Source organism: Bison bison, unplaced genomic scaffold (assembly GCF_000754665.1).
Source record: "Bison bison bison isolate TAMUID 2011002044 unplaced genomic scaffold, Bison_UMD1.0 scf7180017864482, whole genome shotgun sequence".
In the NCBI taxonomy this organism is placed as follows: Eukaryota; Metazoa; Chordata; class Mammalia; order Artiodactyla; family Bovidae; genus Bison; species Bison bison.
Genome location: NW_011495042.1, coordinates 5,876,618 through 5,893,255, shown reverse-complemented (window position 1 = coordinate 5,893,255; position 16,638 = coordinate 5,876,618). Strand labels below are relative to the sequence as shown.

General features: G+C 54.0%; 1 protein-coding gene across 1 annotated transcript in view; it reads left to right on the top strand.

Moving 5' to 3' along the window:
- Positions 1-16,638, top strand: part of FGD5 (FYVE, RhoGEF and PH domain containing 5) — a 119,739-nt gene that overhangs the window by 72,706 nt on the left and 30,395 nt on the right. The window contains exons 7-11 of the mRNA XM_010862520.1: positions 117-175; positions 289-319; positions 15,163-15,323; positions 15,574-15,730; positions 16,315-16,402. Of these exons, the coding sequence (XP_010860822.1) occupies positions 117-175; positions 289-319; positions 15,163-15,323; positions 15,574-15,730; positions 16,315-16,402 (496 nt within the window). The remainder of the gene's footprint in view (positions 1-116; positions 176-288; positions 320-15,162; positions 15,324-15,573; positions 15,731-16,314; positions 16,403-16,638) is intronic.

The window sequence follows — 16,638 nt, the reverse complement described above, 5'->3', positions numbered from 1 at the left end:
GGAGCTGGGCTTCCTGTCCTGCCATCCCCCCAGGTACAGTCCCTGTGGAGCTGGGCTTCCTGTCCTGCCATCCCCCCAGGTACAGTCCCTCCTGACGGCTCTGTTTCCTCACACAGGTGGAAGGACAGTCCAGAGCCCACGTCATCGCGCAGGAGCTGCTGTCTTCAGAGAAAGCGTGAGTCCCTGAGCCGCGGCCCATGGCCTTGAGTTTGATAACAGAGCGTCAGCCCCTGCCCGGCTTGTGCAGAACGAGAATTAATGCCCACTCCACCCTCTCTCCCCCTGCAGATACGTGGAGATGCTCCAGCACTTGTATCTGGTGAGTTAGTCACTTCAATTGTCCAGAGCGAATTGCCCTCTGACACGACTACGATACAAGGGGCAGAAAAGCAGTTGAGGAGACAGAGGTGCCTTCCACTAGCAGAGACCCCGTTCACCGGGGCTTCTCAGGGAAGCTGGGCCCCTGATCCCTGTGCTTCGGGGGGCGGATGGCATGGGCTTCCCATGGAGCTGCACTCTGCCTGGGTGGGGAGCGGCGTATGCGGAACGTGCTAAGGTTTCCGGAAGGGTGTTTGCTGTCTCCTTGACCCTCAGGTTGAGGAAGACAGAAGGAAGACAGGTGTAGTTCTGGGTCATAGCTGTGTGTGTTGAGTTCAGATGTGTGGTCGGGGCATGCGTGTGCATGTGTGTGCGTGTACACGTACATGTGTGTGCACGCATTGTATGTTTAGGCCTCTGGGGAGAAGGTGATGTGTTTGCAGGAAGACCCAAGCAAAGCTGGGGTAGCGAGAGGCTGTCTCAGTCACCCTGGCATTGGGGCAGCAACGCCTGAGCCCGTGGGAGGGGCGGGGGCAGTCCTCTGGACTTTTCAGAGGAAAGGAGGCCAGACTGGGGACTACGTGGACCTGCAGCTCGACCCCCCTTCACAGCCCACCACACTGCCCGCAGTCTCCCTGAGCCATCACTGCCCTTCAGCTCAGTGAATGCTTTTTGGACACACGCTGTGTGACGGGAGCTGGGGGTGGAAAGTGGGATCAGACAGGGCCCTTCCCCAAGGGCAGTCTGGCCAGCGAAGGAGACAGATGAGTGAGACGGGTAATCATCCGGAGCACAGGGCAGGAACTGACAACCTCAGGGAGTCTCGGCAGGCTTCCTGGAGAAGGTGGCGTTGGGACTGAGTCATAAGGAGGGGGCAGGGAAGAGGGCACAGCAGAGCCACGGGATGTGAGGGCGCGTCTCACATAAAGGCTCTGGTGACAGCTCGCGGCTCGGCTGAGCTCTCTCACCGTCTGGGGCTCCTCGGAGGTTACCTTCTGGTCCCGCGCTGCTCTGTATCATCCCTTGTGTCTTTCCAAGAACATCAGAGCTAGGAACGTCCATCCTGAACGTTCTGTGGGTGGTGACATGGAGGCCCAGGGGGAGTGACTTGGCTAAGGTCACGCGGTGACCGAGCCAGGATGAAGCCCCGGGTCTCCTGATTCCTGGTACGCTCCCGTCGCATGTCGGGAGCTCCTCAGCGCGGGGGCCTCCCTGGAGGCAGCAGACACCGGCACCCAGCCAGGTCTCTGGTTGAATCCCGCTGAGGTCCCTGTCGGTGACATCACCCTGGTGTCCTGTTGCTGCCACCCAGGGCCCCAGGAGGGGGACAGAGCGCAGCTGGTCTGTGCTCCCAGCCCCTGGTTTTTGCCTTCTGACTCAGGACTTTTTGTGCAAGGTTAAACCCCATGCCCTCGGGTGTGAAGCGAACTGGCCCCAGGGATGAACCTCAAAGACGCATTTAGCAATGGCAACGGGAAGCATGACTCTCCCATGGCTGATGCTCTCGCGCTTACTTCTGAGCTGGCTGTGTGTCCGAGGGGCTGGGCCTTTCTGTTTTATGACTTCGTTAAGAGGGTTCTAACTGGGAAACTTCCATCTGGGCTTGCACTGCTTCCTGCCAGTTGGAAAGATGCTGAAGCCGCTGGTAATCCCTGACAGTATCCTGAGGAGGGGAAAAAAGAGCCCATAAAAAACACTCAGAAGCTCGTGTGGGAAATCGTGGTCTGGATCTGCACTGTGATGTCAGTGCTTATGGGGAGGGAAGTGGCGCAAACACCCCAGTGTGACTCGAGTCCTAGCAGGGACACCGGCCCAAGGAGACCACAGACTTGGGGATGTTCTCCACCACTGCCGTCCCCCAGGGTCTTGGTCTGATTGCTAAGGTTGGTGGGTACTCTTCAGAATTTCTCCATGGAGATCCACTGCTGTTGAAGTCCCAAGGCTGCCCCGTTGCGGAGAGGGACCAGTGGGCCCATTCATTCCAGAACACGCCTCAACTCCACTGTGCTCTTGTTGAGAGGCGGATGGGGATGGCCTCTGACCTTCTGTGTTTCGAATTTAACTTTGTGTTTCTCATATGGTAGCTCTCAGATGGAGCTACCTCTGGGAATAGTAAAATTTCTGGTCATCCAGAATTGAATTCTGATGGTCAGGATCTTGTTTTCTTACAGCCTATGAACTAAAAATGGATTTCACATATTTTAAACACGTGTGGAAAAAAGAGGCAAAGAAGAATCATGTGACTGAGACCACATGTGGCTCATAAAGTCTGAAATATTTATCATCTGGCCTTTATAGGAAATTTTCCTGACTTCTGGTTTAAAGACTTGTTCTGTCCTTCCATGAACCAAGTCCTAAATATATTTATCCACCTGCCCATCTGTCTGTTTGTTCAATTTCTCATCCACTCATCTAGCCAGGATTTTATCCACTCTTTTTCCTTTCATCTGTGTGTGCAGCTAATGATGTATGCAGCCACCCAGTCGTTCATCAGACTCCCATCCACCATCCATCCATCTGTCCATCCGTCCATCCATCTGTCCATTCATCCATCCATCCATCCATTCAGTGGTCCACCCACCCATCTATCCACCCAGTCATACATCAGACTCCCCATCCACCCATCCATCCATCTATCCATCCACCCATCCATCTGTCCGTCCACCCATCCATCTGTCCGTCCATCCATCCATCCATCCATTCAGTGGTCCACCCACCCATCTATCTACCCAGTCATTCATCAGACTCCCATCCACCCATCCGTCCATCCATCTGTCCATCCATCCATCCATCTGTCCATTCATCCATCCATCCATCCATTCAGTGGTCCACCTACCCATCTATCCACCCAGTCATACGTCAGACTCCCCATCCACCCATCCATCCATCCACCCACCCATCCATCCGTCCGTCCATCCCCCAACCCACCCACCCACTGTCCATCCATCTGACTTACCCGTTCCTTCTGGACAGAACATCCCAGAATGTTTCCTACACTGTAGGCGCTGAGACAGGCCTTGGATCCCCAGGATGGAGAAGGCCCAGAACCTGCCCTTGAGTAGATGTCTCCCTCTCTGTTGGGGGGGAGGGTGGAAGTAGGGAGGAGAACTGCACATGTGAGCCGCGGTGCTGCTCTGTGGTGAGTGTGATTTGTGCAGGTGTCCTCAGGCGCGTGGGGATGGACAGACTTATTCCCCTTGGGTTTACCCAGGAAGGCTGGCAGAAGAGCTGCCACAGACATGGAGTTTGAGGAAGTCACCAGGCCCGGGTGGTGGAGGAGGGCAGGTGGTCAGCCAGGAGCACTCCCGGGCCTGAAGGTACATGGTGACGTGTGGAGAATGGGCACTGTCAGCACAGCCTTGGCATGGGTGCGTTTGGAAAGGCAGGGTGGAGATAGAATGAGGGGTCAGGTGACTGGCCCTAAACCAAGGTTAGAAGCAGCCTGAGATGTCCCTAAAAATGCAGGCTTGGAGGCTTCTGCTTTTCCTCGCATACAGTGAGTCACTGGAGATTCTGAAGCGACGTGGTCCCTAGACACCTTCAGTTCTCGGTTTTCTCATCTGCAAAACATCCCTCTCCTGGCAGACGCAGAGCATCGCACCCTCGATCTCTCCTTTGGGCTAAGACATTGTAGGCCTGTGCAGAAGCCAGCACACAACTGGGAGAGGTGACTCTGGAAGCTGTCACTGTCTGAGACCCCAGGAGAGGCCCCTCCCCGGGGAGGCCCTCCTTGACCTGATCCTCACCCCTGTCTGCATTGCCTCCTCTGACCACTACCTCCCTGCTGTCCTTCAGACGCTGTAGACGCAGTCATGTCTGTGGGTTTTGCACAGGTCTGGGCGAGCCCTGCAAGGCAGGCTGGGGGTTAGGGTTTGATCCGCTGAAGGTCCGTGGGAGGCTGTTGGGTGACCCCCTCAAGAGTGCTGGTGGCCTGCACCGCTGCGGGCCGATTTGAGGACTGTGAGCCCGGTGACCGTGGGCTGTCGAGTGCGGGAAAGGGAGGGCCGGCTGACTTCTTGGCTCCTTAAGGCAGCAAGCACTGGAGCAGACCAGGCTAAGCCTGGGGACACATGGTGGGTTAAGTTGCGGGGGTGGAGGGAGGGGGCTTGGGGAAGGACGTGCATGCAAAGCGTTAAGTGGAGAGCGGTTAGCTGACGCTCCAGGAGAGGGCTCTCAGGGACCCTGGGCAAAAAGAGGTGCCCATGGCGGGGGGCCTGAGGACTGGCAGGGTCTTAGGAAGGAGCGAAAGGACGTGGGGAAGGGGATTGGGCAGACACAGTGCAGAAGGGCAGGGAGAGGCTCACGGGTCCTCCTGAGTGCTCCCTCTGACAGCGACTCCCCCCACTCTCAGTGGCGGTGACCTCGGGGAAGGGTGTCGGGGGCATCAGGAGCACCATGGACCCAGCCCGACTCCCCACACTGCCCAGAGAAAGCGGGGGGTCACTCAGAAGCCCTCTGTCTTATCAGCACGTAGGAGTTTCATTTGGTGGCGGCCTCGGTGCTGACATGAATGGGACAAACACAGGATCTAGAGGGACTTAGCATCGAATTTAAGACTTTATTTACTTAAACTGGTGGGCCATAAGTTTGAGCCCGCTAGGCCCCCCTTTCTCCACCCAGCCACAGGGGCTTTGCTAAGCGCCTCCGGCGTGTGCTTGGTGGTGTACTTACGTTAGCTTGTTCAGTTGCACAGTTTGTGCTCAGTAACTATTTTTCAGGTGGTTGGGTGGGTCCAAAACTGAGTCCCAGAGAAGGTGACTTACCCAAAGTGAGAAGCGGAGCCAGGCCTGGTTGACTGCAGAGCTCTGAGAGACTGGCTGTTGCTCAGTCGCTCAGTCGTGTCCACCTCTTTGCGACCCCATAGACTGCAGCACCCCAGGCTTCCCTGTCCTTCACTTTGTCCCAGAGCTTACTCAAACTCATGTCCATCGAGTCGGTGATGCCATCCAACCATCTCATCCTCTGTCGCCCCCTTCTCCTCCTATTTTCAGTCTTTCCCAGCTTCAAGGTGTTTTCCAATGAGTCAGCTCTTTGCATCAGGTGGCCAAAGTACTGGAGCTGCAGCTTCAGCATCAGTCCTTCCAATGAATATTCAGGGTTGATCTCCTTTAGAATGGACTGGTTGGATCTCCTTGCAGTCCAGGGGACTCTCAAGAGTCTTCTCCAACACCACAGTTCAAAAGCATCAATTCTTCAGTGCCCAGCTTTCCTTATGGTCCAACTCTCCCGTGCGTGTGCGCTAAGTCACTTCATGTCTGACTCTTTGCAACCCTATGGACCACAGCCCACCAGGCTCCTCTGAACATGGAATTCTCCAGGCAAGAATACTGGAGTGGATTGCCATTTCCTTCTCCAGTAGGGGATCTTCCCAACCTAGGAATCGAACCCTCTTCTTTTATGTCTCCTGCATGGGCAGGCGGGTTCTTTACCACTAGTACTACCTGGGAAGCCCCTAACTCTCACATCCGTACACAGATGGACATGGGACATTCCAGTGAGGCGGCAAGGAGTCTGAGGAGGGGTGGAGTCATGTGAGCGGGAGGAGTGACGTCCAGGGAGGCTTCCTGGAAGAGGAGATGTTGACATGGACATGGATGGATTGGAGTAGAAACAGGCTTTTCAGCAGATAGAAGCAGCAGAAACAAATTCACAGAGGGGAGGGCTTGGGAGTGTGGGCTGTACAGGAAGTGTCTGGAGGGCTGGTCTTCAGGCAGAGCCTGAACGTCACGATGCTTCATGTTTCAAAAGGGAAGTACAGGAATCTCCAAGCCCTCAGGACTCGAGCAAGGCGGGTGCGGGGAAGGAGTTGTAGGGGAGGTTGGGCTGGTGGGTTTGGTGGCAGGGAGTGGCACTGGGGGACCCCAAGTATAACCCAGACTAAGCCCCCAAACGGCTTCATCCTGGGGAAGTGGGTGCAGAACCAAGAAAATTCTGTGTTTCTCAGGGACAGGGAGAGTAACTGTCTCTTACTTACCTTTGCAGCCCCTGCCCATTCAGAAATAGTTTTTAATCAGCTTGGAAGGATACGGGGCTGGTTAGGTTTCTAAGTCTTTGCTGGGCTCTTCCGGGGCAGAGAGGGCGTGGATCTTTGGGAGAAGCAGAGAGAGGCAGATTTTAGTCAAGTGTGAGAAGACGTGCTTTCTTTCCCCCTGAACTGATGGGGTGAGCGGGTGACGGGCTCCCCATGCTGGGAGGTGTGAAGGCAGTAGCTGTCGGGGCATCTTAGGAGAGGAGGTTCCCACTGTAGGCATTGGCTCTTCCTTTTAAATTTTCATGCAACACAGGGAAAAAAATTGCTGTGCGACCTTGGAAAGTCTCTTCTGTCTCGGGGCCTCACCCTGAGACGGCTGGCAGGACTCAGATGTCTTTAGCCACAGAAGCTTTTTCTCACAGGGAATGCCACTCAGGACACCAAGACGAAGAGTGGGTGAAACGGAGACACTTTTGTTCAGAGGCAGGGGGAGGCCACAGTCGACTCTGCCTCTGCCTCCCTTCCCCCTGGGTCTCTGCGGAGGACAGTGTGAGAAAGACTCGTCTCCATCAGCAGGTCCCAAGGTGCGGTCCCTGAACCAGCAGCGTCCGCATCTCCCGGGAGCTTGAGGGAGAGAAGTATGCTTAGATCCCACCCCAGATCTTCTAGGTCAGAGACTTGGGGGGTGGGGCCTGGACATCTGTGTCCTCAGGACCCTGCAGGCAATACCTGTGTTGACACTGACATTTGAGACCCACAGATGGGTGATCCTGTAAGTTCCCTGAACACAGGCTGCCCGTGCCTGGGTACCCAGGAGCTTTAAAAAACACGGATGCTCAGGTCCCACCCTCAGAGATTTGTGATTCTTTGGTCCAGAGTGCAGCCTGATCATTGGGAGTTGAAAGGCTGCCCCTGGAACTGAGAACCTAGTAGGAAAGTAGCAAACATCCGTTCAGCACAGTTTGTGAACAAAGCCAGGTCAATGCGAGAGTGAAAGAAACATGAGTGAGAGTCTGCTCCCTGCTTGATTGGAGGGGCGATAATAGAAACATGCAGAGAAGGGCAGGCAGCCTGACAGTGCAGAATTCTGTGTAGTCCTTACCTTCCAGGCTGGGACACACGTGGGTCCGCTCCAGGTAGGCAGTAGGTAGCCTGCAGAGTAGTTGACGTCCCCCAAGAAACGTGGCACGTTTATTAAGAGCCTCTGCTTTGCTCTAGATACGCAATTTTAAATAAATTGGACATGGATATATTTGGGTGCTTCCCTGGTGGCTCAGATGGTAAAGAATCTATCTGCAGTTCGGGAGTCCTGGGTTCGATCCCTGGGTCAGGAAGATTCCCTGGAGAAGGGAATGGTGACCCACTCCAGTATTCTTGCCTGGAGAATCCCATGGACAGAGGAGCCTGGCAGGCTACAGTCCTCGGGATCACAAAGAGTCAGACACAACTGAGCGACTAAGCACAGCACATTTTGGAGAACAGTGTAAAATATGCATTCATTGTTAAGCTGAAATAGGAGACTTCAGAGACGTTCTGAGGTCAGGGTGGCTCTCTTCAGGCCATGACCCCAGATCTCTGGAGCCCACTTGCCACAACTAGAGGATGCACACACGATGCAGTGAAGATCCCCCGTGCGGCAACTAAGACCCAGGGGCTAGTCGCTCAGTCGTGCCACTCTCTTCGACCCCGTGGACTACAGCCCACCAGGCTCCTCTGTCCATGGGATTCTCCAGGCAGGAACACTGGAGTGGGTTGCCACTTCCTTCTCCAGGGGCTCTTCCCGACCCCGGGACTGAACCCAGGTGTCTTGCGTCTCCTGCGTTGGCAAGTGGATCTTTACCACTGTGCCCGCTGGGAAGACGGGGGAATTGTCGGGCCATGGGGTGAGTGTAGATTTAACTTCATTAGAAGCTGCCGAGTAGATTTATAATGTGGTTGAAGCGACATACACCCCGACTCATGCACACTGGCCAGCATTCCCACGCCGTCGGTGCTGTTTGTTCACGACCCCAACTCACGCGCACTGGCCGGCATTCCCACGCCGTCGGTGCTGTTTGCTCACGACCCCAACTCGCGCGCACTGGCCAGCATTCCCACGCCGTCGGTGCTGTTTGCTCACGACCCCAACTCACGCGCACTGGCCAGCATTCCCACACCGTCGGTGCTGTTTGCTCAGGACCCCGACTCACGCGCACTGGCCAGCATTCCCACGCCGTCGGTGCTGTTTGCTCACGACCCCAACTCACGCGCACTGGCCAGCATTCCCACACCGTCGGTGCTGTTTGCTCAGGACCCCGACTCACGCGCACTGGCCAGCATTCCCACGCCGTCGGTGCTGTTTGCTCACGACCCCAACTCACGCGCACTGGCCAGCATTCCCACACCGTCGGTGCTGTTTGCTCAGGACCCCGACTCACGCGCACTGGCCAGCATTCCCACGCCGTCGGTGCTGTTTGCTCACGACCCCGACTCACGCGCCCTGGCCAGCATTCCCACGCCGTCGGTGCTGTTTCACAGCCGTTGTGGTTTCTTAAGTTGTTTCAATTGATGATGAATGAAACTGAGTATCTTTCCTCTGTTTACTGGCCCTTTGGAAATCCTCTTTTGAAAAACGTCCTTGGCCTGTTCTTTCATTGGCTTGTCTCTCCTTTTCTTATTGATTTGTGGGAGTTATTTAAATATTCTGGACGCAAGTCCATTTTCAGATACAGAATCGAACCCACATCTCTGCATCTGCTGCACTGGCGGGTGGATCCTTTACCACCAGTGCCTTCCCACCGGTGTCGTGTGATCGTTCCAGTTTCTCCAGTTCTCGCAGTGCTTGTTGTTAGGTCTTTTTAATGATAACCATCCTGGTGGGCGGTTATCACTTGTGACTTTGATTTTGCATTTCCCTGATGACTAGTGATGTTAAGCATCCTTCCACGTGTTTTTTGGCCATTTGTATATATTTTTTGGAGAGATGTCTTTTCAAATCCTTTGCCTATTTTTTAATGGGTGTTTTTTTTTTTACTATAATTATGTATACAAGCCCCTAATCAGATACATGATTTACAAATATATCTTCCCCATTCTGTATCCTTGATAGTATTCTTTGAAGCACAGAAGTTTTAAATTTTGATAAACCCTAATTCATTTTTTCTTTCATTGCTTGGGCTTCTGGTGTTGTATCTAACAAAGCTTTGAAAGTGAAAGTTGCTCAGTTGTGCCATCTGTGTAGTCTGACTGTATACTCCGTGGAATTCCCCAGGCCAGAATACTGGAGTGGGTAGCCTTTCCCTTCTCCAGGGGATCTTCCCAACCTAGGGATCAAACCTAGGTCTTCTGCAAAGAAAGCTTTACCTAACCCCAAATCACGAAGATTTACTCTCATTTTTTAAAAGTTTTATAGTATTAGCTCTTACTTTTAGTGTTTCATTGTGAGTTAACTTTTGTGTATGAGCTAAAGAAGGAGTCCGTATTCATTCTTTTGCATATGGATATTCAAATATCTCAGCACCATTTGTTGAAAAGATTATTTTCTCATTGAATTTTCTTGGCACCCTTGTCAAAAATCAATTGACTATAAATGTGTGAGGATTTATTTCTGAATTCTCAGATCCATTCCATTAACCTAAATATCCTTATGTCATTACCACACAATCTCGGTTCTTGTAGCCTCATAGTAAGTTTTGAAATCAGGAAGCGTGATTCCTCCAGCTTTGTTCCTTTTGAAGATTGTTTGGACTGTTGTGGATCTGTTACGTCTTCATATGAACTTTAGGATCAGCTTGTCAATTGCTGTAAAAAAGAATAAAAGGCAGGTGGGATCTCAATAGGGGTTGATGTGAATCCATCAAATCGGAGTGTGCTGATTTGTTAACAGTATTAAGTGGTGTACTTTTCTGTCTATTCATTCTGTTAATTTTTGGGAGCTTGATATTGAAACTCCAACTAAAAATATTAATTTATCTACTTTTAAAAGACAGTTGTAATCTATAGTGGAACTAGAGATCTCTTCAAGCAAATTGGAGATCAAGGGAACATTTCATGTAAAGATGGGCACGATAAAGGTTAGAAGCAGTAAGGACCTAACAGAAGCAGAAGAGATCAAGAAGAGGTGGCAAGAATACACAGAACTGTACAAAAGGTCTTAATGACCCAGATAACCGCGATGGTGTGATCAGTCACCTAGAGCCAGACATCCTGGAATGCGAAGTCAAGTGGGCCTTAGGAAGCATCACTACGAACAATGCTAGTGGGGGTGATGGAATTCCAGCTGAGCTATTTCAAATCCTAAAAGATGATGCCGTTAAAGTGCTGCACTCAATATGTAACCAAATTTGGAAAACTCAGCAGTGGCCAGAGGACTGGAAAAGGTCAGTTTTCATTCCAGTCCCAAAGAAGGGCCATGCCAAAGAATGTTCAAACTATCGTGAAATTGTGCTCATTTCATGTGCCAATAAGATTATGCTCAAAATCCTTCAAACTAGCCTTCAGCAGCATTTGAACCGAGAAGTTTCAGATGTACAGGCTGGATTTAGAAAAGGCAGAGGAACCAGAGATCAAATCATCAGCGCTCATTGGATCATGGAGAAAACAAGGGAATACCAGAGAAATATCCACTTCTGCTTCACTGACTACATCAAAGCCTTTGACTGTGTGGATCACAACAAACTGTGAAAAATTCTTAAAGGGAGGGGAATACCGGGCCTTACCTGCCTCCTGAGAAACCTGTATGCAGGTCAAGAGGCAACAGATAGAACTGAACACAGAACAGTGGACTGGCCACCTCCAGTTTGTTCTCCCAGCAAAGTGAACTTGTAAAGAGAGATATCTGGTCATTTTACTCCCCTGTTTAGCACCCTTCAGGATTCCCCATCACCCCAGGATGAAACCCAAGTCCCTTAAGAAGCCTGCAGGGTGCCTGTGGGATGGTCCCATCTGAGCCCTCAGCATCCTCAGCTTCCCATCCTGAGCGCACACACACATGCACCCACTTAGCCACCCGCACACTCAGACCACAGCCAGCTCAGCTCCTCCCGCACCTCAGGGCCTTTGCACCTGCTGTCCCCAGTGCGTACCACTGCCCCTCTTGTCTCCAGGGCGTGGCCCCCTGGAGCTAAGCCAGGTCTCCTTCCCGGGGCCTGCACGCCCTGGTGCTTTTCCAGTGGACGCTTACACCCTGTGTTGACATCATCACGTTGCTGTCTGCCTTTCCCCGAGACTGCACGCTCTTTGGGGGCAGGACAGCGTCTCTCCTGCTCCCACCCTTCTTCCCTGACGTCTCGGAGCAGAGCAAGTGCTCAGGATACTTGTTGAGTGATAAAGAGATGAGGATCACAGTCCCAGTACACCTATCCTCCGTCTGTGGTGGTTGCTGGGCCCCCTGGTACGGTGACAGCAGAAACCGTCCAGGGAGCCATGGACAGGGTGGTGTGTTCTCCGCACTTCCAGTGAGTTTGCGAACCGATGTCTGAACAATTCCCATTGTGCCCCAGTTTATGGAATGACTCATGTTGATGGTGGCCGTCCTGCCCTTTGGGACTGAGCCAATTGAGTGAGAATTAATTACAGATGAGAAGCCAGCTTGCAAAGCCATTAATATTTCAGCTCCCTGGAGTGTGATGCAGACGCAGCCGTCAGCCTTGTCTTTGCTTGTCCTTCCCCCTCCCTCTCCCCACTTCTGTGTACTCGATCTGCGTGTCAGGGTGACCCAATTCAGGTCTTGGCTCCCCCATGACTCACTCTCCTTTTCTGTTAAATGAGGGCCCTGCCATCCATCTATCCGCAGGCGTTATAAAATTCCTCTGTTGATAGCACACTCTGCTGGACGTCAGAAGATGGGAGGGAACGTACAGACGTGGCCCTGTTCTGAGGATGTCTTATCTCAAGCAGAGCCAGGGCTTCCCTGGTGGCGCAGTGGATAAGAATCAAGTGCAGTGGGACACAGGTTCGATCCCTGGTCTGGGAAAATCCCATTTGCTGCAGAGTAACAGCCTGTGCTCTGCAACAAGAGAAGCCGCTGCAGGGAGAAGCCAGAGCGCCACGTCTGGAGAGTAGCCCCACTCCCCACAACTAGAGAAAGCCCTCAAGCGGCCACGGAGATCCAGTGCGGCCAAAAATAAATAAACTTACTTTAAAAAAATAAAGGAAAGCAGAAGCATTACTGCTGTGGGAATAGCGCTTGACAGTCTCCAAGGCAGTTTTAAACATCAGGACGAGCCTCTCAGGAGCCTCACGCTGTGTATACTTGGTGGCACTGTCTTCCCCATTTTACAGGTGAGGAAACAGGCTCAGATAGCTTGACAGTTTGCCTGTGATCACTTCTGGGGTAGCTGAGCTGGAACCTGCCCAGAGCCAAAGAGGGAGTGTGTTAAAGTCCGCTGTCAACCAGCTGCCGGGCAGGAGGGGTGATTGGCCGGGTCAGCATGTTTCTCTCTCTGGGATGCCAGGGCTGAGAAGTCCCTTGGACAACCAGGACATCAAACCAGTCTGTCCTAAAGGAAATCAGCCCTGAATGCTCATTGGAAGGACTGATGCTGAAGCTCCAATCCTTTGGACCCCTGATGCAAAGAGCTGACTCACTGAAAAAGACATTGATGCTGGGAATGGCTGAGGGCAGGAGGAGAAGTGGGCAACAGAAGATGAGATGGTTGGACGGCATCACTGACTCAGTGGACATGAGTTTGAGCAAACTCTAGGGCATGGTGAAGGACAGGGAGGCCTGGCGTGCTGCAATCCACAGGGTCGCAAAGAGACACGACTGAGCGACTGAACAAGGCTTAGGATTCCCTGTGGGGCTGGAGGCTGGCTCCTAAAAGACACAGAGACCCGGAAGGAAGGAGTGGGTGGGTCCTCCCGCGCTGGGTCAGCAGAGAGACCTCCCCTCCAGGTTCAGAACGACCCCGGTGTCCCAGAGCCGGCTCTGGGCAGAACTAAGAATTCAGAACCACCGCCCTCTGGCTGCCGACCCCACCCAGCTGGCCTCTCCCTGTCACTCATACTTCCTCCACCCCCCGGGACTGGCTTTCAGGAAAGGCTTTGGCTGCTCAGGTACAATGGAATTCGGTTTCTAATTATGGCTCGAGCGTGTGGCCTCCGCTTAAGGACACACATGCTCTCTCTGCCCAGAGGACTCAGAGTTTCTGACCTGAGTGATGGGGTGGTGAGCTCCTCGGGACAGCAAGAGGGTGACGGCCCTCCCCGTGGCCCCCTTGCCGTTCCCAGCACCAGGAGTTCATTGCAGGACAGGGTGCGGTGTTGAAGTGGAGACCTCTGCAACCTCATACCTGCCGTCCCTCCTGGAGCACCGTGGCCTCCTTGCCAATGTTCTGGGGCGGCCAGAGAGTCTCCCTGGGTCTCTGCCCCGCTCCTGTGATCTGTCTCGCTCCGTCCATCCATTCCCCTTCCTCTGCCTTCTCGTTTCCCTTTCTTTCCCTCTCCTCCACTCCCTCCCTCCGCCCCACCCACCTCCCTGCCTCTTGGGCACTTGCCCTTTTCAGATACCTCTGTAACGAAAGACTTCTCTCACAGTGACAGCTGTTCAGCGATGGGATTAACCTTCTTGCCCACTGATGAGGTCCCCGTCAGGAAGGCAGTTGAACAAGGCAGGGTGGTTGTCCTTCCTGAATGCTGCCAGGGCGGCTTGACCTTCTGGATTGGGGCTGGACCAGTACTTTGGCCACCTGATGCGAAGGGCTGACTCATCAGGAAACACCCTGATGCTGGGAAGGATTGAGGACAGGAGGAGAAGGGGGGTGCGACAGAGGGTGAGATGATTAGATAGTATCACTGACTCAGTGGGCATGAATATGAGCAAACTCCAGGGTGGCGCTAGTGGTAAAGAATCCGCCTGCCAGTGCAGGTAATGTAAGAGATGATCCCTGGGTTCGGAAGATCCCCTGGAGGATGGCACGAGCGCCCACTCCAGTGTTCTTGCCTGGAGAATCCCATGGACAGATGATTCCTGGGCCACAGTCCATAGGGTCGCAAAGAGTCTGACGTGGCTCAGCGACTGAGCAGCAACATCTGCGTGGCTGGACCGTGACTTTTGATGTTGAGGCTCACCCGATGTTTGCTGCTTCAGGACTCAAGGTGGCTTCAGGATATTCCGTGTATTTATAACTTTTAAGCGCTGAGCCTTGTGTAAGGGTCTGTGTATTTGAAGATCAGATATTTTTGTTGTGAGAAAGAAGTCTTACATTCTTTATAACGTTAATGTTTATTAAATTTAATTTTTAAAGTACCTAATCGTTTCACAGAAATTTTAGAAAACAGAGACAAGAAGAGGGAAAGTAATCGGTTCCTAATTCCATACCCCCGACACTGTTTACATTTCATCCCGCTTCCTTTCAGCTTTTTCCTTTGCTCACTTTTCACGCAGCTGTGTTGCGGTGGGGAGGCAGCTTTCTCTTGATCTCTTAGCCCCACCTGTGGGGGTTTCTACACAGTCGCCATCTTCACTGCTTTTACACCCGGGAGCAGGCGCCTGTAGTTTCTTTAGACTTCGTTGTGAAAGAGCAGCCCATGAACTTCTTTAAAGGTGGATAGTTGTAAAGCAAGAGCTGTATAATATTTCTTCAGAGAAGGAACTACCCCACTTCTTACCTGTCCCGTAAAAGAACAGGGTATACCCAAGGCAGGGGAGTCCCCACAAGGAAGGGGAGGAATGAGCAAGCTTTAGACCTGCTCCATGCCAGGAGCTTGTGGGGGCTCCTTGGGCATCTGTTACCTGTGATCACCCCCGGTTCACAGGGTCTGAGACCCTGGCAGGAGGTCCCTGGAGTCAGCACGGAGTCAGGACTCCAGAGCCGCGGGGCGGTTGCCAGGGGGCCTGGGTTCAATCAGTCCTGTGGGAGTACACATTAGTAACAGGCCTCTCTGGGTTTCAGGATTTCCATGGAGCAGTCGTGAGGGCCTTGGATGAGATGGACTACGAGGGCAAGGACCCGGTGGGCCGGGAGGAGCTGAGACGCGGCCTGAGTGAGCTCCCGGCCATCCACGACCTTCACCAGGGGATCCTAGAGGAGCTGGAGGAGAGGCTGGCACACTGGTGAGCTGCCCCGGGCCCCCACCCCCACCCCATTGCCAAGGGGAATGCTGGGGAGGGGCGGGCAACCCCCGCCCCCCGACCATGTAAAGCGGCGTCTCCATCTGACGGGCCGGGGCGCCAAGACAAGGAGGTGCCTGGTCCCTCGCCTGCCGCGGGAGGGTCCACCACCCGGGATGCCCTGCCGGTCCTCACCGTCACGGGGGCTCGAGCCTGAGTTCTTGGGGCCCCGTCCCCCTCTCCTTGACTGCAGGGAAGGCCAACAGAAGGTGGCTGACGTCTTCCTGGCCCGGGAGCAGGAGTTTGCGCACCACGCCACTCACATCCTGCAGTTCGACAGGTACCTGAGTCTGCTCGGGGAGAACTGCCTCCACGCCCCGCGGCTGGCAGCGGCCGTCCGAGAATTTGAGGTGGGTCCCTTGGTCGTCCCAGGAACCCGCTCTCAGGATGCAGGGGTGGGGATGGGCATGGAAGGGCTTCATGCCAATCGGGTGGTCAGACCTAGGGGGATTGGGGAGGAGAATGTGACCCAGCAGAAGGGAAAACCCGGAACATCCCGCCCTGGGCCATCACTGACAACTCCACGAGCACTGGCCATGGGGAGGGTTTTAGCAGCTGTTCTCCTGTCCCGGGAGAGAAGCACAAAGCAAGCCGGGGCCCTAAAGCCATCGGAGTGAGCAACAAATGGCCACCAGCTGAGGATCCAGTAACCGCTAGCTTCATGGACTTTTCTCTATCGCTAACGGGGCTTGGGAGAGACATATTACTGAGTGTAGGTAGCAGTGTGTGAGCCTGAAGGAATGAACTGTCAGAGTGGGGCAGAGCTAATCTGAGAGGACTTCCTGGAGGAGGGGATCCTGGTTTTGGAGATGGCTCGGCCCGGCCAGAAGACATGGCTGGGACGTGTGTGGCTGGGCTCACATGGGATGCCGTGAGTCCGGAGCCAGGGGCAGGGGTCCCTGATGGAGTTTCGTTGTCCTGGTCTTGGGATCAGCAGAGTCAGCAGGGAGGCGGCCAGAACGTGAAGCACCGGCTGCTGCGGGTGGTGCGACGCCTGTTCCAGTACGAAGCGCTCCTCACAGGTGGGCCCCAGGGGGGCAGAATGCAGAGGCCGGGCAGGGAGAGCGGAGGGGCAGCACCTGCAGAGCGGCGGGGGACACCCGGCCTCCCACTGTGGCTGGACGGGAGGGCAGGGCGCAGACGCCGGGTGGGGAGAGTGAAGGGGCGGCACCCGCAGAGTGGCGGGGGACACCCGGCCTCCCACTGTGGCTGGACGGGAGGGCAGGGCGCAGACGCTGGGTGGGGAGAGCGGAGGGGC